This window comes from Prionailurus viverrinus, chromosome A2, assembly GCF_022837055.1.
Source record: "Prionailurus viverrinus isolate Anna chromosome A2, UM_Priviv_1.0, whole genome shotgun sequence".
NCBI classification, from domain to species: Eukaryota; Metazoa; Chordata; class Mammalia; order Carnivora; family Felidae; genus Prionailurus; species Prionailurus viverrinus.
In genome coordinates this window covers 4,474,632-4,496,829 of record NC_062562.1, presented here as the reverse complement: position 1 = coordinate 4,496,829, position 22,198 = coordinate 4,474,632, and the positions used below count along the sequence as shown (strand labels likewise).

The 22,198-nt window shown below is 52.5% G+C and overlaps 2 protein-coding genes across 12 annotated transcripts in view; both read left to right on the top strand.

Annotated features, from left to right (window-relative positions):
• On the top strand, positions 1-12,492 carry MARCHF2 (membrane associated ring-CH-type finger 2). Of its 4 annotated transcripts, none has more exons than XM_047849914.1 (5): positions 1-139; positions 2,914-3,141; positions 8,021-8,216; positions 9,725-9,934; positions 11,898-12,492. In XM_047849914.1, exons 2-5 carry the CDS (start codon positions 2,966-2,968, stop codon positions 12,054-12,056), a joined length of 741 nt encoding a protein of 246 aa, XP_047705870.1. In that variant the 5' UTR covers positions 1-139; positions 2,914-2,965; the 3' UTR covers positions 12,057-12,492. The 4 variants fall into 4 exon arrangements, with proteins under 4 accessions (XP_047705870.1, XP_047705872.1, XP_047705871.1 ...); XM_047849916.1 differs by lacking the exon at positions 1-139 and adding an exon at positions 7,109-7,333 and having other exon boundaries at positions 3,005-3,141; XM_047849915.1 differs by lacking the exons at positions 1-139; positions 2,914-3,141 and adding an exon at positions 6,516-7,333.
• A 3,827-nt stretch (positions 12,493-16,319) lies between these two features.
• HNRNPM (heterogeneous nuclear ribonucleoprotein M) overlaps positions 16,320-22,198 on the top strand; it is a 40,311-nt gene continuing 34,432 nt past the window's right edge. For all 8 annotated transcript variants that reach the window (XM_047834665.1, XM_047834643.1, XM_047834660.1 and 5 more), the window contains exon 1: positions 16,320-16,480. In XM_047834665.1, the coding sequence (XP_047690621.1) occupies positions 16,368-16,480 (113 nt within the window). In that variant the 5' untranslated portion in view covers positions 16,320-16,367. The remainder of the gene's footprint in view (positions 16,481-22,198) is intronic.

Sequence of the window (22,198 nt, the reverse complement as noted above, 5' to 3'; positions counted from 1 at the left end):
CGTCGGCTCGGCGGGCGGTGTCCGGACGCAGGTGCCGGCCCGAGCGAAGCTAGCGGCGCTGAGGGGACCGGCCGGGCCGGGACCAGGGCCGGGGCTAGCGAAGGGGCCTGCGCGGCCGCCCGGCCCGGCCGCGGATCAGGTAGGCACGGGCGGGCGGGTGGGGCCGGGGGGCGCGGGTCCGCGGGGTGGCCCCGGGTTCGAGGCCCGAGCCTGGCTCCCGAGCGGGGCGATCAGGCTCAGACTCTTCGGCCTCAGCCTTCCCTGGAACGAGGGGATCGCAGTTCCGGTCTCGGGGTCGGCGTGAGGTCCCTGAGGCCCGGCACACAGTAGGTGCCTCTCCGCGCCTCGATTTCCCCGTCTGTGAAACCGGGTCATCCCAGCGCCAACCTAATGGGGGCTTGTTAGGAGAATTCAGAAGGTGGTGGATGAGGAAAGAGCCCTGCACACAGTAGGCGGTCACTAAGTGCCTTCCCCAACCTCCTTCTCAGGGGGGCTCTGCCTGGAAAATAGTAAATATTGTAATAACCCAGGCACTGGATACAAAGGACTTGCTTAGCAGAGTGCCTGGCTGTTAGGGGAATGCTCAAAACAAGGTGGTCAGAATTGATATGATTAGCTCATTTAATCCTCCAGGGACCATAAGAGGTCGAAGCACTAGAAACGTTCCCTGTTATACAGATGAAGAAATTGAGGCTCAGAGAAGGCAAGTCCTTTCCCTTGGGGCCATACAGCAAATGAGGGCAGAGCAGGGAGTAAACCCTTCTTAATAACTATGCGTGTAGGAGCTGGGTATCATTATGACCCCCATTTTACAGATGAGAAAACTGAGGCCCAGAGAGTGAAGCAGTTTGCCCGAGTTGACACCGTAGGGAGTTAGGGGCCCTCTGATTCCTCTTCCTTTAGTTTCTTGCTCTCGGGAAAAGAAGGCTGGGCAGGTTGCAATGCCCCAGCACCACCCCAGATGGGCCCAGACGCCTCTCTGGAGGAATTGAGCCTGGGGGCTCCTTCTCAAGAAGTTTTCTCAGCAAACAGTCTACCAGCTTCTTCGACTTATTTGACAGAAGAGAAGGATGAGGCCCAGAGAGGCAGAGTGGCCTGTCCCAGGACACACAGCATCAGTGACGGAGTCAAGACTTAAAAGAATCCAGGTCTTTTGAGCCCCAGACGCACTCACTGGATTAAATTCGAATCTTGGTACTGTCCCTTGTTAGCTGTGCGACCTTGGGCCAGTAGCTGCCCCTCTCTGAGCCTCAGTCTCCTCACTTGTCAAATGGGGGTAATTATTAGACTTCTGTCGTATGTTTGTTGGAAAGACTCAGCGAAATCTATCCCCCAGGCACTGGGCCAAGTTCGCTTGGGACGTTGGCTCACGCTCCCAGCCCAGCAGCCCTGGAGCTGAGTCGAGCCTGGAGTTTTGGCCCCTTCCAAGCCCGGGCCTTTATGGTGTGCACAAACCTCTAGCCTCTAACCATCTCTGATTCCCACCATGGGCGTTGGTGGACCAAGGTATGGGGGTCACGAGGGCTGATTCTCCCCACCGATTGGGGGGCTGAGACATGAATGCAGCGACTTTGTGCCAGACCCAGGGCAGGCGCTGGGGACAGTGGAGTGCATGTCAGACTGGGTCCCCCCTTCCCAGAACTCACTGAAGGACGGAAGGCAGATGTGGGTCCACAGGTAGATGAAGAAATAAGAATGCTTCAGAGAGGGCCACATTCGACGAGCTCAGTAATATGGACGCCTGTGGCCCTTCGGCCAGGGAGTTCAGGGAAGGCCTCTCCAGGGAGGCGACCTTTGAAGGGGACACTTAACAGCAGCTATTTGGAGTTCGGTGAGCTTCTCAGTACGCCCCGCGTGGTAGGCCCTCCACGGAGCTGCTGTCGGAATTTGGGTGATTTTCAGGCCTTGCTTTAGCGGATTTCCTGATGACCTTTAACCCCCAATAGTAACTGAAATGCAGAACTTAACATCCAGGAGCCGTGCTGGTTCTTGTAATGCCCAATCACTTGTAGGAATGTTAAGGCCGATGCCTGGGGCGGGGCTGGAAGAACGGATTCCCCTCTGTGTGCATTCTCTCGGATAGCCCGGAGGCTTCCCTGTTGACCTCTGAGCTGGACGGACGTTCGGGTTGTAGGCACCCCGGAGGGACAGGAGCCTACACCACAGGACAACACGACGGCCCTCCCTCCGCTGCCCTGAGGATGTTATCTAGGTCACACAGCCTTCCTCCCGCTCCTCCTGCTTCTGGGCTGATACTTGCTTATCTGGCCGGCAGTGGCCCAAGTGTGGAGGCCCCAGAAGGGCATGATGGGCTAGGAGGGCTCCATCGGCCACTGCTTCTCCTCGAGGACACAGGCGTGGCTCGGGGCAGCCGCCCTGGTGGGGACAGAGGCCTGCCGTAGCTCTCCCCAGCCTGGGCCATTTTCCCGATGGCTTGAGGTACCAAGGAGGTATCAGATGATGCACAATCCTGGTCTGTGGGGCCGGGTTTCCAGCCCAGTTCTGCCCAACTCAAAGGCAGGCTCACCTGCTCTGAGCCAAGCCCCAGAAATCCAGTCCATGAAGGATAAGTGTCTATGTGCTTGGTGGGCATGGTTCCAGCCCGAGGAAGCACCAAGCACAGGCCAGCCACACACCAGGCACTCTAACTGTGAGGTGCTGTTACCGTGTCTAGAGAGGTGATTGGCCTTGAGGGCTGGACCTGGCTGACTTTTTTCAGGGGAGTCAGAGATAATATAACCGAGCCCCTGTTGTGCGCCAGGGCAAGTGGCATCTCCTTGAATCCTTACAGCCCCCCGACAGAGCCCCATTTTACAGATTGGGCAACTAAGGCTCAGAGAGCTGGACTGAAGCCCCGCTCAATGTTCGGCTCGAAAACCTTTCCCTTAACTTCCCTGCCGGGCCTCTCCCCAGGCTCTTGGGACCATGGGCCTCGGGCCCTGAGGACGCAGGGCTCCCTGTGGCCATGACGACTGGTGACTGCTGCCACCTCCCTGGCTCCCTGTGTGACTGCTCTGGCAGCCCTGCCTTCTCCAAGGTCGTGGAGGCCACTGGCCTCGGGCCACCTCAGTATGTGGCGCAGGTGACTTCAAGGGACGGCCGGCTCCTCTCAACCGTGATCCGAGCCTTAGACACGTCAAGGTGAGTGGTGACCGAGCAGGTGTCTTTGCCTGGGCCAAGCGATTTCCTCCCAGCCTGGGGTCAGAATCATCTAGAGGGAACAGGTGGGCAGAGAGCGGGGGCCCCCGATCATAACCGCCATGTGGAAGCAGAGACCCAGGCTGGCCAGGTCTGGTTTCTGGTTCTTCAGGAAAAGTGGAAATTCCAGATTGTCAGCTGACGTCTGAAGATTAGACGTCCGTGGGTGAATAGCTCAGATTTTGGAGAGGCGTTACATAGAAGTGGCTAGCAGGGCAGGCCCGGCTCAGATCCTGCTGCCAGCCTGTCTCCCTCGGGGACCCGGGACACTCTACCCTCGTCTCCGAGATGGGGACACCTTCCCCATTGCATTGTTCTGAGAGGTCGTTGCCAAGGTTCACATAAAGCGTCTGCGTGCGGGTCTGCCAATGTGTATGTGTTCGATAAAAGGATTTAAACCTCGGTGCCGGCTTTCCAGACCCATATGTGAGCTGACCCTGCCTGGTTTGCCAACTTGTCATCGTTCCCAAGGAAAAGCGTCTGAAGTAAACCCCCACACAAATTCAAATCCATTTAGTTTAATTTAATTAATTGGTTTATTCATTCGTTTATTTATTTTAAAAGGAGATAGAAGTTTATTGAATACGCCACACGGGAGCGGTGGGTAGGACAGCAAAGGAGAGAGTGTCTGCCTCGAATCCATTTTCACTCAAGAAAATTCTTTTTAATGTTTATTTATTTTTGAGAGAGAGAGAGAGAGAGAGAGAGAGAGAGAGAGAGAGAGAGACAGAACATGAGCAGGGAAGGGACAGAGAGAGAGGGAGACACAGAATCCCAACCAATCTCCAGGATCTGAGCTGTCAGCATAGAGCCCGACATGGGGCTCAAACTCATGAACCTCAGGATCATGACCTGAGCCAAAATCAGACACTTCACCGACTGAGCCAGCCACCCCATTTTAACTCATTTCGATTAAAAATAGCTGAGCAGTTGGCTAAGGAAACAAAAGTCTAAATGACATCTTTTTCTTAGCAAGGTTTAATTCATATGTGTTTTTCTAGTCCTTTTAAAGTTTATTTATTTATTTTGAGAGAGAGCGAGAGTGGGGGGGGAGACTGTGGAGAGAGGGAACCCAAAGAAGGCTCCGTATTGTCAGTGTGGAGCTGATTCGGGGCTTGATCTCAGGATCTGTGAGATCATGACCTGAGCCAAAATCAAGAGTCAGATGGTCAACCGACTGAGCCACTCAGGTGCCCCTCCAATTTTTTTATTGTGGTAAAAAAAATATATATGTGTATATATATAATATAATATAATATAATATAATATAATATAATATAATATATGCCATTGTAATACTTTTTATTTTATTTTATTATTTTTTAACTTTTTTGTTGTTGTTTTAATTTTAGTGAGAAAGAGCACTTGAGAGGGGGAGAGGTGGAGAGGGGCAGGGGAAGAGACAGAGAGAATCTCAAGCAGGCTCCACGCTCTGTGTGGAGGGCTTGATCCCACGACCCTGGGATCATGACCTGAGCCGAAATCGAGAGTCGGATGCTCAACTGACTGAGCCACCCAGGTGCCCAGCCTTGAAACACTTTACCAAAAAAAAATTTTTTTTTAATGTTTATGTATTTTTGAGAGAGAGAGTGTGAGCAGGGAAGGGGCAGAGAGAGAGGGAGACCCAGAATCCGAAGCAGGCTCCAGGCTCCGAGCTGTCAGCACAGAGCCTGACGAGGGGCTCGAACTCGTGAACCGCGAGATCATGACCTGAGCCGAAGCTGGATGCTTAACTGACTGAGCCCCCCGGGCGCCCCAGAAACAGTCGAGTTCAGTGGCGTTAGGCACACTCACGGGTGTACCGCCATCCCCACCATCCATCTCCAGAACTTTGTCATCTTCCCAAACTGAACCTCTGTCCCCATGACACCCTGCCTGGCACCTGCCATCTACTTTCTCTGTGAACTTGACTCCTCCAGGGAGCTCATCTAAATGCATTCGTACAGTAGTTTTTCCGGTGACTGGCTCGTTTCACTGAACTCAGTGTTTTCCATACTCATCCGTGTCGTAGGGTGTGTCAGAATTAATTCATAAGTCATTCATTCAAACCTAAAAAGAAGCAGATGGGAGCCTCACAGTGCTTTGGAGGAGGCTCACTGCCATTCACCCTCCAAGTCTCCGCCTGACGTCACTTCCTGAGGAAGCCTTACCTGAGCCCAGATGATGTGGAGAGTGCCCTGGGTGTCCTCCAGGGCGTGGGTTTTTATGTCTGCATCTCCACAAGCCCCCTTGAAGGCAGGACAGAGTCTGTGCTGGTCAAGCCAGGCTGGGGGCCGAGGACATTTGGTGGGGTTGGGGGCCTAGGAAAAGGCTGACCAAAGCTGGGGTCTCCCTCCGTGGGGTTTCTGAGAGGCACAGAGGCCACCCTCCCTCCTGACACCTGGGAAGACTGAGACCCAGAGGGAGGTGGGCACCTGCCAGTGTCACTGAGCGTTGCTGAGGCCTGAACCCAGGACTCCTGCTTGGGTTGGGGGAGCAGGGGGAGAAGCTGGTTCGGCCCCGCCAGCCAGTCCTGCGGTCCTCATAGGTGGGGCAAGCAACAGGCAGCAAAGAGTCCCTCTGTGACCCCACTAATGGTCAGGAGACCACTTGTCCCTCTTGATCTGCCCCTTGACCTCTCTGCTCATAGCTTCTCCCCTCTGATTTTGTTTTTGTTTTTGTTTTTTGCTTTTTTTTTTTTTTTAAGTCATCTCCACACCCAGCACGGGGCTCGAACTGACAACCCTGAGATCAAGAGTTGCACGCATGCTCCATCAACTGAGCCAGCCAGGCACCCCTCCCCTTTGATGTTTGATACAGCTCAGCCCAAGCCCGTCCGGGCTGAAGACCAGGGCACAGCCACCTTCCCAGAGAGGAGGCTGCTGTTTGTCTAAAGGGCTTTTATCATCCTGAGCCTTTGGCCCTCTGCCCACCAGTCTGTGAGCAAGCCCAGGCCCTTCTCGAAGCTTCCCAGAGCATTTCCCCAGCCCTTCCTCCTAGCCATCCCCTGCCGTCTCTTCCGCATGGCTTCTGCCTGCTTCCCTGCTCATTCTCTCCCTTCTCTGGCTCTTGGCATGTGCTCTGGGCAGCCCCACTGAGCCCCCCCCCCCCCCCGCCACTCCCCCAGTCCGTTCCCTTGTCATCTGTGTCATGTGTGTTCTTTTCCTGCCAGGACTTCATGAGCAAGGCCCATTTCTCTTGCCCTGCCATCTGGAACAGGCAGTGTAGCTGCTCAGGGTGCACGGGCCCTGGAGCTCAAACAGGTCCAGGACGTCCTGGGAATTAATTCCTGAAAAACCCCCGCTTCACGGGCTGCTAGCTGTGTGAGTTCCCACAAGCGGGGTCACCCCGTGGTGCCTCAGTTTCCCCATCTGTGAAAGGAGGGCAAAACCAGCACCGTCCTCACAGGCTCCCCACGAGACTAGCAGATTGGCCCATGTGCTGTGCTTGGAATACCTCACAGTCCGTAATAAGCCCTCTGTGATAAAGCAGGTTTCATTTTGTGTTGTCTCCTCCAAACTGGCTCTTCCAAAATAGGGTTCCCCGGGACAGATCCCCCCCCCCCCCCCAAGTGACGTGGCTCTCTTCCTCAAGGTTCTCGTCCCTTCCACTTCCTGGAGTTGGTTTTTCCGGAGCAGGGATTCCTTTTCCTGTTAACTCTGGGCAAGGGGAGTGTGAGGTCAGGGTGGAGCCAGGCACGGCCTTTTGACATCGTCGGGGAAGGCAGCTGCCGGGCACAGGATTGATGAGAAAGTAGCCATGAGGGTCCGCTCGGGGTTTCGGCTTCAAGGCAGCCAGGCTGTGCCCCCCCCAGCAGGAGACACCGAGCAAAGGATAAAAAACAGTTTCTGAGGGGAAACTGGTGTTCTCTGGAAAACAGCCTCCCTGCTCCGCCTCCTTCGTGTGTTCCTGCAGTCCTGTCTCTCGGCAGAAATGTCTGGAAAACAATGACTCATGTGCTGGACAACCTCTGCGCCCACCAAGGCCACACCCCCGGTCCCGAGCTGCCCCAGGAAGGCCCCAGTACCCCAGAGACCAGGCTGGCGCTGAGACTTCCCTGAAGTGGCGTCTTCTGAGCCCAGGACATGTGTCTGTCTTCTGAGCCCAGGACACGGGAGCAGGGGAACCACTCTCCCTGGATACACAGGTTTCTCAGGTAGCATGGTCTTCAGGCGTGGCTCGATCCAGAGCCTCCGATGGTGTCTTTGAGAGAGCAGGGTCTTTCCTGTTGCCCGGCTCAGCTTTCCTCTGTTTGGCATCATTCACAGACTCCACGTGGAGACCAGACTGCTGCCAGCCGCTCCAGACTTACATCAGCCTGGCTGTCTATAGCTGGGAGTTTAGGGGCGACAAAAAAAAAAAAAGAAAAAAGAAAAAAGAATTTCAGGAATTAATCCCCAGTGACTCTGATTGCATCACACATGCCGTTCCCTGACTCAGTCCCAACGACCAGGGGTGTGTGGTGTTCTAACTGGTGAGGCCTGAGGTCATCGGGGCTGTTGTCAGCTCTGTTCCAGTCCCGGAGGACCAAGAGTCGAGAGTGGGTTGGTTGCTTCGGACAATTAGGAGAGTATTGGCAGGAAAAGGAGGCTGGATGCGTAGGAGCAAGAGGGCTCACCTTGGGGCTAAAAACGTGCCACAGGAACCCCGGGGAGGGAGCACATCGCCACACCTCTGGGAATCCGGGAAGGCTTTACGAAGGAAAGGAGTTCGGAGCTGGGCGTTGAAGGATGAGTAGGAGTTTGCCGAGCGGCAGGAGAGGGGCAACCCAGCTCGTGATCCAGTGGGTAGTGAAGCAGGCATAGGCAGGCAGCTTGCTCATGTGCCTTATCTCTGCGTCTAGTGATGGTCCCTTCTGCCGGATCTGCCATGAGGGAGCCAACGGGGAGAGCTTGCTGTCTCCCTGTGGCTGTACTGGCACGCTGGGCGCCGTGCACAAGAGCTGCCTGGAGAAGTGGCTCTCCTCGTCCAACACCAGCTACTGCGAGCTGTGCCACACGGAGTTTGCAGTGGAGAAGCGGCCCCGGCCCCTCACAGAGGTATGCTTGCGAGCCTGAGGTTGGAGTGGGCAGAGGGAAGGTGGGCAGGCATGGGGCCGGAGGAGGGAACTGCATGGGAAGATCCTCCTCTATGGGATGGATCTCCCTTCTGCCCCCTGCCCCCACGGTGGATTCAGCTGGTGGGGGTGGGGAACCCTGTGCCCCCTCCCTCATTTGGTCACCCCTGAAGCTGAGACCTGAAGAATGAGGAGCCAGTGATGCCCAGGCACCCGGCCTGGGGAAGGGCAGTCCTGGCAGAGGGCACAGCAAGTGCCAAGGCCCTGGGGCCAGGACGAGTTTGCTGTTCGTGGGGAAGCCTAGGCGGCTGGAGTGAAGCGAGGTACAGGAGGAGGATAGCGACCTGGAAGGAGGTGGCGGCAGCCACTCCGGGCTTAGTGGGCTGTGCCCAGGAGCTTAGACTTCAGTGTGAGCGTCACGGGTCGGGACTGAGATGAGCACTGTCGGACGCGGTGGCTGCCACACTGCTCCCCAGAGTACCGCTGGCCGCTTGGATGCCCTCGGGCTCCTCTGGGCTTGGCTTGGAAGGGGCAGCAGAGCACTGCAGAGTGAGGTCTCTGGGCTCCTGCAAAGGCCCCTGGCCCCACCTGGGAGCTGGGCTCTTAGGAGAACACTAGGTGGGGGAGGCAGCCCTTGCCTGCCCCGCCCCCCGCCCCCTCGCTCTTGTGCTCCAGCCACGTGGGCCTCCTCCCTGCTGTACCTCCTCCAGGCCGCAGGCTCCGACATCAGGGCCTCTGCATTTGCTGTTCGGCGGCCTGGGGCCCCGTCTCCCCCATTCTTAAACATTTATTTATTTTTGAGACAGAGAGAGACAGAGCATGAACGGGGGAGGGGCAGAGAGAGAGGGAGACAGCCCAGAGCCCGACGCGGGGCTCGAACTCACGGACCGTGAGATCATGACCTGAGCTGAAGTCGGACGCTTAACCGCTTAACTGACTGAGCCACCCAGGCGCCCTCCCTTCATTCTTCACATGGCTGCTTCTGCTCATCGAGTCAGCTCACTGTCGCCTCCTCAGCAAGGTCATCCCCTCCCTGGCATCCACCCCGTTTCATCCCTCCCGCACCAGCCCAGAAGGTCTGGGAAGGTGGGGACCTTCCTGTTCCATGCACCAGAACCACCACGAGCGAAGCCCATTTCTCTTGCCCCTTCATCTGTGGCGGGCAGTGTAGCGTAGCGGCCAAGGGCACGCAGGCCCTGGGGCAAGACTTCCTGGGGTCCGGTTCTGGCTTTGTGGGTGACTAGCTGCGTGAGTTTGCACAGGTGAGTCAGTCCCCCTGTGCCCCCAGTTTCCCCCTGCCTGTACAGTGTCTCGTTGTACGCAGGCTCAGTAAGCATATGGAGGAAGGGAAGGGCAGAGGGAGGCGCCAGGCAGGGGGCTGGTCCCACAGGCCCCACCAGTCAAGATGGGCCTAGACCCCATCCCCAGGCCGGGACTGGTGGGGCTGCCCCGTGTAGCCCGCCTCGGCAGCTCGTTCCCCCACCCCCGCAGTGGCTGAAGGACCCGGGGCCTCGGACGGAGAAGCGGACGCTGTGCTGTGACATGCTGTGCTTCCTGTTCATCACGCCCCTGGCTGCCATCTCGGGCTGGCTGTGCCTGCGCGGGGCCCAGGACCACCTCCGGCTCCACAGCCGGCTCGAGGCCGTGGGGCTCATCGCGCTCACCATCGCCCTGTTCACCATCTACGTCCTCTGGACGCTGGTGAGTGCTGCCAGCCGGAGAGCAGGCATCTGGGGGGCTGCGGCTCAGAGCAGTCAGGCCAGGGGTTTGGTCAATGGCTCGGGGGCCTCCCTTCCCGCCTCTGCCTCTGCCTCTGCCTTTGCCTCTGCCTCTGCCTTTGCCTCTGCCTCTGCCTCTGCCTCTGCCTCTGCCTCTGCCTCTGCCTCTGCCTGGGTGGGAGCAATTCCCAGCATCTCGTGGCGCTCCAGATTCTGAGCCCAACCAAGGTCCAGGAAAGCCACAAGTCAAGTGTGAGCCTCCACTGCAAGGAGGTGAGGGCACCTGATCGGCTCCGTTGTGTGTAAGCCCTGCCATACACGAGCCCAACAAGACTGGCTGGGGTTAGGGGAAAGGGAGGCTGGGAGGGTGAGAGGGAGAGCGAGACCAGAAGACTGGGAGAGAAAGAGCAGGAGAATGAGAGAGATAGACAGGAACAGGCTTCCAGCAGCCATGAGGACCCTCGCTCAGAGAGGATCCCTGGTCTTCCCTCTTAGGTATGACCACTTGTGTCTAGGTGTGGGGGCATCCCCCCGCCCCCGCAAACACTGTTTTCCATGGCATCCACTTGCATTTTTTTAAACATACAAATAGTATGAAACCATAGGTATTGCTTTGCAGTCTGCCTGTTTTCACTTTGCTAACGTCCTTTAAAAAAGAAAGGCAGCTGCCCAACAGGGATTCATGGTCTGGATGTACCGTATTTATTGAACTAATCCCTTTTAATGGACACTGGATGCTTTCCAATCTGTTTTTCTCCCCCCTTCCTTCCTTCCTTCTGTCCTTCCTCCTCCTTTTTTTTTTTTTTTTTCTTTTTCTTTTTGCTGTTACCAGCAGTGTTGCTTTGGGCACCTCGTGTGCAAATGCTTCTCAGAACTTGCTTGATCAAAGACCGTGAACCGTTGACATTGACTTAAAAAATTTTTTTATAGACTCTATTTATGTATTAGAGCAGCTTTAGGTTCACAGCAAAATTGAGCAGAATATCCAGAGAGTTCTCAGATATCCTCATCCCCATACACGGCCTCCCCTGCTATCAACATGGCACCAGAGACGACAGGCCGTTTGTCACAAGAGATGAACCTATATTGACACATCATTCTCATCCAAAGCCCACGGATTACATTAGACTTCATACTTTGAGCTGTACATTCATTCTATGGGGTTTGGACAGATGTGTAGTAAATGCACCTATCATTATAGAGTATGTTATATACAGTAGTTATATACAGTAGTTACATAGTTATACGTACAGAGTAGTTATAAACAGTAGTTATATACGTTACAGTGTGTAGTTTCTCTGCTCTTAAAAATCCTCTGTGCTCCGCCTGTTCATTCCTCCCTTCCCTCAACTCCTGGCACCACTGATCCTTTTACTGTCTCCGTAGATTCTTCTTTCCAGAACGTCATAGAGTTGGAATCCTACAGCGCGTAGCCCTTCAGACTGGTTCCTTTCACTTCGTAGTATGCATTTAAGGTTTCTCCGTGTCTTTTCATGGCTGGAGAGCTCATTTCTTTTTAGCGCCGAGTAATATTCCCTTGTCCGGATGCCCCCCCGTTTCTTTGTCCATTCACTTACTGAAGGACGTCTTGATGGCTTCTGAGTTTTGGTGACTGTATGACCCACTGACATTTAATCCCTTCCGAGAGACTGTACCACTTGGGTCCCATCCTGAGAGAAACAGAAAGGGAGCTCCTTGCTCCCTGCTGCAGGGCCCTGCATTTTTGCAGGGGTCCAGAAGGTCAGTGGGGAGCTTTCCAAGGAGAGTGAATGGGTGTATGTACACAGTCTGTATGAGAAACATATGGACACTGTCCCTGCTTCTGGAAGCATGAGCCCAGCCCTGGTTTGGGCCAAAGCAGGTGCCCCAGGAGCTCAGTATTCCTCCCCTGGGGGTGGAGACCAGCCGGCTGGCATTCCCAACCACCCCCCCACACTGCCCTGTAGGTCTCCTTCCGTTACCATTGCCAGCTGTATTCCGAGTGGAGAAGGACCAACCAGAAAGTTCGCCTGAAGATCCGGGATGCAGACGGCTCTGAGGGCACCCCGCACTCCTCGCTGGCAGCTGGACTCCTGAAGAAGGTGGCAGAGGAGACACCCGTGTGAAGGCCGGGCCAGCAGGGCCAGAGACAGCTGGCGACGCCCTGGTATTTGGAAGGACGAAATTGCCTGACCCTTCCTGCACGGCCAGAATGCTTTTGAGGCCAAGAGCCACCAAGCGGAGCTGGTTCTGTGATCCCACACGAAGATGTTTTCCAATTGTTTTGCACACCGTCGTACCTGAGGACAGATGGACGTGGTCCTGAGCTTTGGACGGAGCAGGCACCCTGATCTCGTCCTGAGGTCCACCCGGCCCCTTGTGGGCCAGCAGCCGTGGCCATAGGTGAACCAGGGCGCCCATGGGGCTGGGAGGTTCCGCAAGCTTCTTGGCGCTTCTCTGCACCCAGCAGGCTCGCTTTCCTGGCACCCTCGACTTTATAAAGTTGCACTGCGTTTCAAAAACCCACCCTGAACGAATAAAAGGAGCCCTTGCTGGACAAAATGGACTTGTCAGTTACGTTTCTGAACCCAGGCCTCGAAGGGAGGCCCCTGGGACCTGAAGGGAGTTAGGGACCATACAGAGGTTCAAAAAAACCTAACCGAACCCTCAGCTGGTTTGAAGGGATCTGTTGCGCAACACCGGAAGCAGCAAAGCCTGAGTGTTCAAGTGGAGAGCAGGGAGCAGGGTTATATAATAAATGACATAAAATAAATAGTTGTAAGAACAGTTCCCACTTACTTTGCACGTAGAGTGGACCACGCATCTTACGGATAAGACCGGGGCTCAGAGCGGGGAAGCCTGTGTCCAAGGCCCCCACGGCTCTAGGAAGTAGAGTGAGGGTTGACCCCCAGTCCGCATGGCCCCCTGTGCTGAGCTTTCTGCTTCCCCTTCCGGGAGGACTCGGGAAAGGAAGAAAAATATGGTCATGGTAGTAACAGCACCTACTTCTTGAGCTCTTGCTGAACTGTGTACATTTGAGGGTTCTCTCCATTGGGCCACGTTTATTTACTCAGAGCAGATCTGAAAGGTGGGTTCTGGGGTTCCCTTAATTAATCCCATTTGCAGATGAGCGAACGGAGGCTCCGAGTGGTGGGGTTTCTCACCCAAGGTCACACATCCCTGACGGGCTTAGTGTCTGGTGTGTTCTATTGTTTTCTTCACGAATGCCCATCTGGGGTATGGGTCACCCAGAGAGGGAGAAAGAGCCTTTCTGCCTTAGATGAACAGCAGGGGGAAGCCAGCCTGGCCTTTGGGAGGGGGGCGTGGGGAGGAACAGCAAAGGGCAAAGGCCTGGAGGCTGACACCTGCCTGGTCCGTGGGAGAAGCCCAATGGCAGATGAGCCGCACTTGGAGTCCTGTGATTGAGGGGCAGAGGGGCAGGAGAGAGGCAGCAGGAAGGGTGCGCATGACTGTAGGCTTCTGGTGGCCTGCAGAACGGATGGTCCCCAAGTGTCTCAGCTCGGCCAGTGCTCAGGGCCCTCTGCAGCTTTTTACTCTACACAGGTCTGGCACCCGCTCTCTCAGGGCAACTTCGGAGTGCTTCTCTTGAAGGTAGTGCAGAAGCCCCAGGATGTGCCATCACGAAAAGAGAAAGTCGTTTCCTTTGCAAATCTCTTCTAACACTTTTTTTTTTCTAAGTTTACTTGTTTCTTTTGGGGGAGGGAGGGGAGAGAGAGAGAATTCCATGCAGGCTCCTCACCGTCTGCATGGAGCCCCATGAGGGGCTCGAACACACAAACCGTGAGATCATGACCTGAGCTAAAACCAAGAGTCAGACGCTTAACTGACTGAGCCACCCAGGCACCTCTCTTCTTCTTCTTCTTCTTCTTCTTCTTCTTCTTCTTCTTCTTCTTCTTCTTCTTTAATATTTTTATTTATTTTTGAGACAGAGAGAGACAGAGCATGAGCAGTGGAGGGGCAGAGACAGAGGGAGACACAGAATCCGAAGCAGGCTCCAGGCTCTTGAGCTGTCAGCACAGTGCCTGACTCAGGGCTCGAACTCACAGACTGTGAGATCACGACCTGAGCCGAAGTCAGACGCTTAACCGACTGAGCCACCCCAGGCACCCCTCTTCTAACACTTTTATATAAAGTGAGGAGAAGTATGTAGTTTGGTGCTGGGTGGTCTTTAATGACCCTTAACCCTCGCAAAAGAGAGAGCAAGTCTTAGGCTCAGAGCTGTTGGCAGTGAGCATGACTGAGTTTCTACTTTAACAGCATCCTCTTATTTTTCACAATAAGCTATTTTAGCAAGTTTTCAGTATGTGCTGTGATGTAAAGTAGAATTTAAAAGCATATTTCTTTTTTTTTTTTTAATGCTTATTTTGAGAGCGTGTACTTGCACACGTGCATGCAGAGAGAGTGGGAGAGAGAGCATCCCAAGCAGAGCCTCTAACAGCGCAGAGCCTGAAACGGGGCTCGATCCCACGATCCATGAGATCATGACCTGCGCTGAAGTCAAGAGTTGGACGCTTAACCAACTGAGCCACCCAGGCGCCCCCAAAAGCCTCTTTCTTTAAAGGAAAAGAATGCGTGCCAAAGGAAAGTGTGAAGAAGGTAATAGTTCAGGAGACTGCAAAATTCCTGGGGGCAGTGTTGGGTTAAGTCAACCAGCCCCCAGCCCGTAGGAGCTTGGGCTGGAAGAATTTGTCTCTTCAACCAGGGCCTGGCTTATCCCTGATTTCCGGTCACACTGCAGGAGAAGGGACTGGAGAGCCAGGTGCCTTCTTGTCCCTGTTGCTTTGCATTTGATTCAGACTTTGCTCCCTCTTTCTCTTAGACTGTTATGGTCTCCTCCACCCTGTCTGAGCCACGCTGAACAAGGGGATTCAGAGGTTTGTGAGGCTCCTTCTGCCCCCTACAGTCTAGGGAGAGGATAGTAAAGCTTAGATTCCAGTGGGGCCACAGAAGAAGGGGGTGTGCCCAGGAGATTTTAGTAGAGCAGAGGGGGTGTGGGAGGAGGAGGTCCTTGAAGATGGGTGATAGGAGGAAATTTTGTGAGACACAGGAGTTTGGGAACTATGTGGGAGTGGGGCCTACCCTCTGTCAGGCTGGGCTACTGGATTTCTTCTCTGGGCCTGGAATTCTCAGCCTGGGTCAGAATCACCAGGAAGATTTAAGCAGCTAGGAGGGTGTGGCAGATGAGATATTCCGCCAGAGCTTGATGACGTGTAGAGAAGGGGTAAAGAGAACTTTCCCTTTGTAAGCCCAGAGAGAGCTTGATGGTTGGATGGAAACTTCTGCGAGATCCAGCGAAGCACTTCAAAGTTCCAGAGACACTGGGGAGGGAGGTGCTGTGGGGAAAGGGAGCCTGAGGCCTCTAAATACTCTCTCTCCTGGGCTCTGGCCTCTTCCCAAGCCAATGTGGTTTCCTCATGACACATCCTGTAACAGCCCTTGAAAACCTGTTTCTGGACAGAGTCAAGCCTTCAGGACAAAGGAATCCAGGGGTAGGCAGAAAGGGGCCCCAGTTAAGGGACTCTCCTGGCCTGTGACTAATTTCTTCCATCATGTTTGGATTCTTGCTTTTTCGTTCACTAAAGAAACATCCGTGATTCAGGCCCCTGGGTGGTTCAGTCGGTTGAGCATCTGATTCTTGATTTCGGCTTGTCATGATCTCTCCATCCAATGGGATCCAGCCCCTCGTCGGGCTCCGAGCTGACAGCACAGAGCCTGCTTGGGCTTCTCTCTCTGTCCCTCCCTCTCTCTTTCTCTCTCAAAATAAATAAATAAACTCAAAAATTAAAAAAAAAAAAAAAGAAAGAAACATCTGTGAGCACATGCTAAGTCCTCAGCCACATGTTTTGGTTTTTGGTTAATGGGTTCAGTGAGAGGAATGTAGGCCACGAGCTCTGCACCCAGGAGCTCCCAATGTGGTAGGGAGACAGGCCAGACAGAGGCCACAGATATTCTTGGTGCAGGATGATACTTGCTTAGGGAGACAGCATTTTGCACAGCAGTTCTGCCTGGCCTGACCAGTATCCTGGCCCTCCTAGCCTAGCTAATTCCTCTATATTCTAGGAAACAGAACTTTCTCGCTACTTCTGCGCCAGCTCTGATTACAGAAAGCTGGGAATGAGTAGGTCCAGGTGGGGAGGTGGGGAGATACTCTCCAGCTAGACTTGGAGAGCTGGTGGAGTATCCAATAGGTGCCTAAAGCAAATTCGTCGCGGTAATGAATGAATAACAGCTGCGCGTGTGCGCTTGCGCGCGGCGGGGGCGTGGCCCGGGGCAGGGGCGTGGCCCGCGGCGGGAGGGGACGAGGCGGGAGCCGGTCCCTGCGCGCGCAGGCGTTACTGGTCGCGCCGAGTCACGTGAGCGCGCAGGCGCAGCGCCGCGCAGCCCGTACCCTCACACAAAGCCCAGACGCGGAGAAAATGGCGGCAGGGGTCGAAGCGGCGGCCGAGGTGGCGGCGACGGAACCTAAAATGGAGGAGGAGAGCGGCACGCCCGGCGTGCCAAGTGGCAACGGGGCCCCGGGCCCGAAGGGGTGAGTATTCCACGGCTCCTTGTCCCGGGCCGGTCATCTTCGCGGCGGCCGGCGGCGGCTCCGTTAGGTCTGTTGGCGGCCTCCCACCGGCGCGGCCTCGGCCCGGGCCTTCCCCGCCGGGCCTTCCGAGGGTGGGGGCGGCCGAGGCCGTGAGGAGTGAAGCCGGGCGACGCCGTGGACGCCTCAAGGGTCGCACCCTCCTCGCAGGCCTCGGTCCTCCACTCCGCGGGTCCCTCTAGGCCGGGCCCGACGCCGAGGCCTGCGGCCGGGGCCCTGCGCACGGGGATGATGGCGCGGCCCGGGGAGTCGCAGAGTCCGCGGCCCGCTCGCCTGTCGGGTGACCTTGGGTTGAATGGTGTCCCAGCCCGCCCTCCCCCACCGTCCGTGGTCTCAGTTTCCCGATCCGTGAAGTGGGGGGAGGGGAGGGAGTGCGCGCGCAGGGTTTCGCGCGCGGCGAGCCTCGGTAAACGGCAGCCGAGGCGGGTAGATTTCATTCGGCCGGGACCGCGAGGCCGGTTCGGGGCGCCTCCTCTTCCTTTTCCCCTTCCCCCGCCCCGCGGGAAGTGCCTCGGCCAGAGCCGCGCTAGCCCTGCGCTGTGGCTCCGGCCCGAGTCCCTCGTCGCGTCCTTCGCTCCTCCCCAGGTGCGCAGTACGTATTTGTAGAGAGTTCGGACCTTGCTGCTCGGTGTTCACCCTTAGGAACAAGAAAGAGTAGCGGAAAAGAAAGAAACTTCTTCCGTGTTCCAGGGGAAGATTTTCCATCATCAGGCGGGCTCACCACTTGCAAACTTCGTCACCTTTTAAACCCAGCGTGGGGCTCTGTGCGGGGTCCTTGGTTTTTCAAGTTTAATTAAAGCTTCGAAGTGTTATCGTGTGTCCCCCCTGAAACCCACCCATTCTGATTACAGTCACCTGAAAGACGTCGTGGCTATGACCAACAGCTGTCCGGCCAGGAGGGGGGAAGCCTGGGCACACATTCGATTTTAACACAAGTTTAAAAAAAAAAAAAAATGTAACGTGCATAACATAAAATTTACAGTTTTAGCCATTTTTGAATGTGCGATTCAGTGGCATTAAGCGCATTCACCTTGTTGTGCAGCTATCAACCCTTGCCCATGTGCAGAACGTTCATCTTCCCAAACAGACTGGAGCCTTTATACAGTAACTTAATTCTCTCCCTTTCCCCAGGTTCTGGTTACTTGTATATACTTTTCTCTCTATGAATTTGCCTTCCCAGAAATTTTTAATATGCGTAACTAGAGTTTGATAGTGAATGCAGTGAAATTGCTTTGTTAATGAGCATTCAGTCAACACTAGCTTTGTTAAACTTTCTCTTCTTAGGTGGAGAGGAACAAAATACCATGGTTACTGGTCCTGAGAAACCACAACAGAAAAGGCATCCTGGAAGTTTTTCCAATACTTTACTGTTGAAAACTGGAAAGAGAGATGTTCACTTGGACTCTTTTCATCATCTATTTAGGGAGCTTTGTAGGCTTTTTGAGGGCCATAGTTGGGGGCATTTAAGATACATATTTTCCCCGTATTTTATCTTTTAAAGCATTTATCACAGGGTGAAGTGTTGCTGGAACCATGTTAGGTGAGAAGTTGGATAAATTATAAATTAGTTTTCAAATTTCCCATTTTCCTGTGCATTTTCAAGTGGTCATTTTGTGATTGATTCATTTAAGATGTGGACTATTAGGAAGAACCTGAAGGCTTTTAGAGAGAAAATACCCCTTGTTGGAAAGAATCCAGAGTTTAGGACTGCTTAATAGAGGATATATTAATTAGCAACATTTAGATCGGTTTCGTGTGGCTGGTGGAAAACTTTTTTTTTTTTTTTTTTTTTTTTTTTTTTTTTGGTGGTGTGAGGAAGCTTAGGAAACCGAGCTCTTTGGCATAAAGGCTTTGCCCAGAAGAGGAGGCAATTTACATTTCTGTAGTAGGGTAATTAGTTGTGAGAAGTAAAAGGAATTATCCGGCTGGGAGCGTGCAGGGGCCACCCTCCCTCCAACCTAACCTGCCCCCAGGGAGCTGTTGGAGGTGGATGAGAGAAGATGAATGGGGAGGGGCTGGGAGGAGAGTGTCTAAAGACCAGGGATTTTAGGTGTTTGCTTTGCTATTTGTAAGGAACTGAAGCTGCTTTAGCATTTCATGCTAAAATACTGGGGGCCAGGCCAAGGAATCCAGATTTTTATCTTGAAAGCCTTTTTAGGGATGGGAATTGAGTGAAGCGGTTCTTCTGACCTGTCTGTAGCGGGAGTGGAGTGTGCTGGACAGCAAAAAAGCAATGAGCAAGCAAGCTTGATTGAGGACCCCGGATAGGAAAGCTTGTTTTCCAGTTCCTTTTCTCCTGGGTGTGGGAGGACTTGTTTTATTTTGATGAGAAATTTTCATCTAAAGGCAATCAAGATTCAGAGTTAGAGTATATTTAGTATGTTTTGTTGGGGAAAAAGCATTCATTTTAGAGGACTACATGTGGGTTTAGGTGTCCCGCCCCCAGTTAAGTAAAGGTTGCACCATATATTTAAAATCAGTGACTTAACCTATTCTTTTTCTAGATTAATCTTGTGGCTGAATCAGAAAATTGAGAGACGGACTGGTCATTTTAAAAATGAGAAACTGTATTTAGTATAGCTTCCCAGGGAGGTAACATTAACTCTGTTGTAGAACCGAGAAAAAGATTTTTTTTTTTTTTTTTTTTTTTTAAACAATTGAGAAAACTCATTAAGGAACTTGACCCAGAGACTGGGGTGGCCATCTTGATTCCAAGGGCCTTGTTGCTTCCACAGTGCTACCCCGGTAACCTCTCTAAACATAGTCAGTGGAAGTGTTTTATTTAAACCAAATTCTCTGCAATGATTTGAGTGTTTGCTGTACTTTAAAAAGTGTACACTTGATAAAAAGGATTTTTGAGGCACGTTACATTGTGAGCTCAACTTTAGAATGGGGGCCCCAGATGATTTGAATGCATGCTGCCAGCTCCTTGCTTTTACTTTTTTCTTTGATTTTATTCATGGCTAGGCAAAGAGATCCTCTGCAAAGATTAGGTTGTTTCTTTTTGGGGTTCTCAGATGGGCTCTTCCATTACCATGTTTTACAGTCAGAGTTGAAAGCTGAATTGCTCCTCCCGTGGACTGTAGCGGCTGTGCCTAGGTGGCCTCAGCCACCGCCCTGGTGGACTTTTAATCACTGTGTAACAGCAGAAGGCTAGGACTGAATCCATCCCCGTCAAAATTGTTACAGAAATCTGTCAGTGCCACTGTTACTGTGTGCTGAGTCTCCTTCAGACCTGTAAGTGTGGCTAGTAAGGAACTGAAGCCTAGCAAGGAGATGGTGACGTTGGGGTTCAGACCTGGATATGTGATGCTTAGTTACCTGTCCTGCTCCTTTGCATATTGTGCCTAACATTTACCAAGCTGCTTTTTGTTCGATTGTTTGTTGATTCTCACAGCATCCCCGTGAGCTACCTTGGGTACAGGTTATGCTGGTTTTGCGGCTAAAAAACCAGCCAGGTAGAGAGCTGGAGTCATGAGTAGTGCTATGAACAGTAAATAACATGAGAGGAGCTGAGGACCTAATGTGAGCAGGGATTGGGGGAGGAGGGAATCTTTCCCTCAGGAGATAAGATCAGGTTTTCAGGGTGTTGGGGTTGCCATTCAAACTACACTCTTTGTTGAAAAACTAAAAGCAGTGAGAGCATTGAATAAGAGAAAGAGAGGGTAGGGATTCAGCAAATGTAGCAGTTTTTTGTGGCGCAGGCACTGTCTTTTTAGTTGTGGTCTTTAGGTACAGTATAATTCTAGCACGGTGGGGCAGCGACATGAAAAATGATGAGCTCAAAGAATGCAGTCAGTGAAACAATTCCATAAGCCATAGGAAACATACTTCATCTTAATGACTTGGAAGGTTTTTAACAGGTATCTTACGCTTGGTTTTTGTTGTATCATGAAATAGATTGATGGAATGTTAGAAAAAAATTTTATGTTGCATCTGTTTAGAACTTAGGGTGAGTGATCGGGTGCCAGAGTAGACAGTGTTCATTGGGAGTTGAGAGCCAGTTAGCAAGCAGATTATTGGTAAGACGTTTAGCTGGTCTAGGTATATCTCTTATTGTGGCTTCAGTCTCTCTGAAAGATTACTTTAAAGTCTACTTTATGTTGGGGCACCTGGGTGGCTCAGTGGGTTAAGTGTCCAACTTCAGCTCAGGTCATGATCTTGTGGTTCGTGGGTTCGAGCCCCGCGTCGGGCTCTGTGCTGCCAGCTCGGAGCCTGGAGCCTGTTTCGGGTTCTGTGTCTCCCTCCCTCTCTCTCTCAAAAGTAAGTAAACATTAAAAAAATTAAAATCTGCTTTATGTTGGAGTTACAAATCAAGTTATTAGAGTTAGTTTGAAATTCCACAAGCAGAAGTAGAAACTTTATAAAAAATCTGTATTGCTGAGGTGCGTGGGTGGCTCAGTTAAGCGTCTGACTCTTGATTTCGGCTCAGGTCATGATCTCACAGCTTGTGGGATCAAGCCTCGAAATGGGCTCTGTGCGGAGCCTGCTTGGGATTCTCTTTCCCTCTCTCACTGCCCTTCCCGTTTGTGCACACGTGCTCTCTCTCAAAATAAATAAAAATAAACCTCAGAAACTGTATTGGCGTTATTGGCACAATAAGCACACGTACTGGAAACGTGCAGCTTGGTGTCAGTATTAGGAGTCCCTCACTGAATCGGTGTAATAAATATGTCTATGACGCCCACAAGTTTTTTCTCTCCTCTGTAATCTTTGGAGTTCTCTCCCCCTACCCCCAACCATAGATCTGCTTTCCTTCAGTATGCATCAGTGGTTCTCAACACAGTTGACTTTTTTTCCTCTCCGGGGTACATTTAGAAGTGTCTTGGAGACATTTTTGTTTTTCACCTGTAAGACTGAGGGATGGGGTTGCTACTGGAACCTCTTGGGTGGAGGTCAGGGATGCATGCGGCGGTCCCACCCAGCAGAGCTTCCGGCAGGGACACCTGTAGTGCTGAGGCTGAGAAACCTTGGTGTGGATTAGTTTGCCAGATGAGATTTTCTCAGATACAGACTTTTATATGATGGCATCCTATGTATACTCCTTGTTTTGGTCTGGTTTGTTCGAGTAGGATTGTGTTGAGATTCCCTTTTGTTGTGTATAGTTTTTTACTTTTCGTTGCTGAGTAGCATTTCAGCTTATGGTTCTACTACAATTTGGTTTTTCATTTACCTGTTTAGTAGACAGATTTCCAGTTTTAGGGTATTACAAATGTTGCTGTGAATATTTAGGTACAAGTTTTTGTATGAATACATGCTTTATTTTCTCTTGGATAAGTAGCTGTGAATGATTGGGTCATATGGTAGGTGTGTGTTTAATATTTTTAAGGTCTGTAATCTAAATTTGGGGTATCTGGGAGTAAGCAGTTTATCAATTTCAAAATATAATCCACTTATAAAAATTTACTTTTTTTTCTTTAAATTTTTTTAATGTTTATTTTTTGAGAGAGAGAGAGAGAGAGAGAGAGTGTGAGTTGGGTAAGGGCAAAGAGAGAGGGAGACAGCGACTCTGAAGCAGGCTCCAGGTTCTGAGCTGTCCTGATGCTGGGCTCAGACTCCTCAACTGCGAGATCATGACCTGGGACGAAGTTGGCCGCTTGACGGACTGAGCCACCCAGGTGCCCCTAAAAACTTACTTCTAAAAGGTTTTCGGAATTAAAT

Bases quoted from the DNA above. Each gene is read 5' to 3' on its own strand.
- MARCHF2 (XM_047849914.1), top strand. From the start codon at position 2,966: ATGACGACTGGTGACTGCTGCCACCTCCCTGGCTCCCTGTGTGACTGC. The intron at 3,142-8,020 runs GTGAGTGGTGAC...CTCTGCGTCTAG, and splicing joins CGAGCCTTAGACACGTCAAG to TGATGGTCCCTTCTGCCGGA. The intron at 9,935-11,897 runs GTGAGTGCTGCC...ACTGCCCTGTAG, and splicing joins TCTACGTCCTCTGGACGCTG to GTCTCCTTCCGTTACCATTG.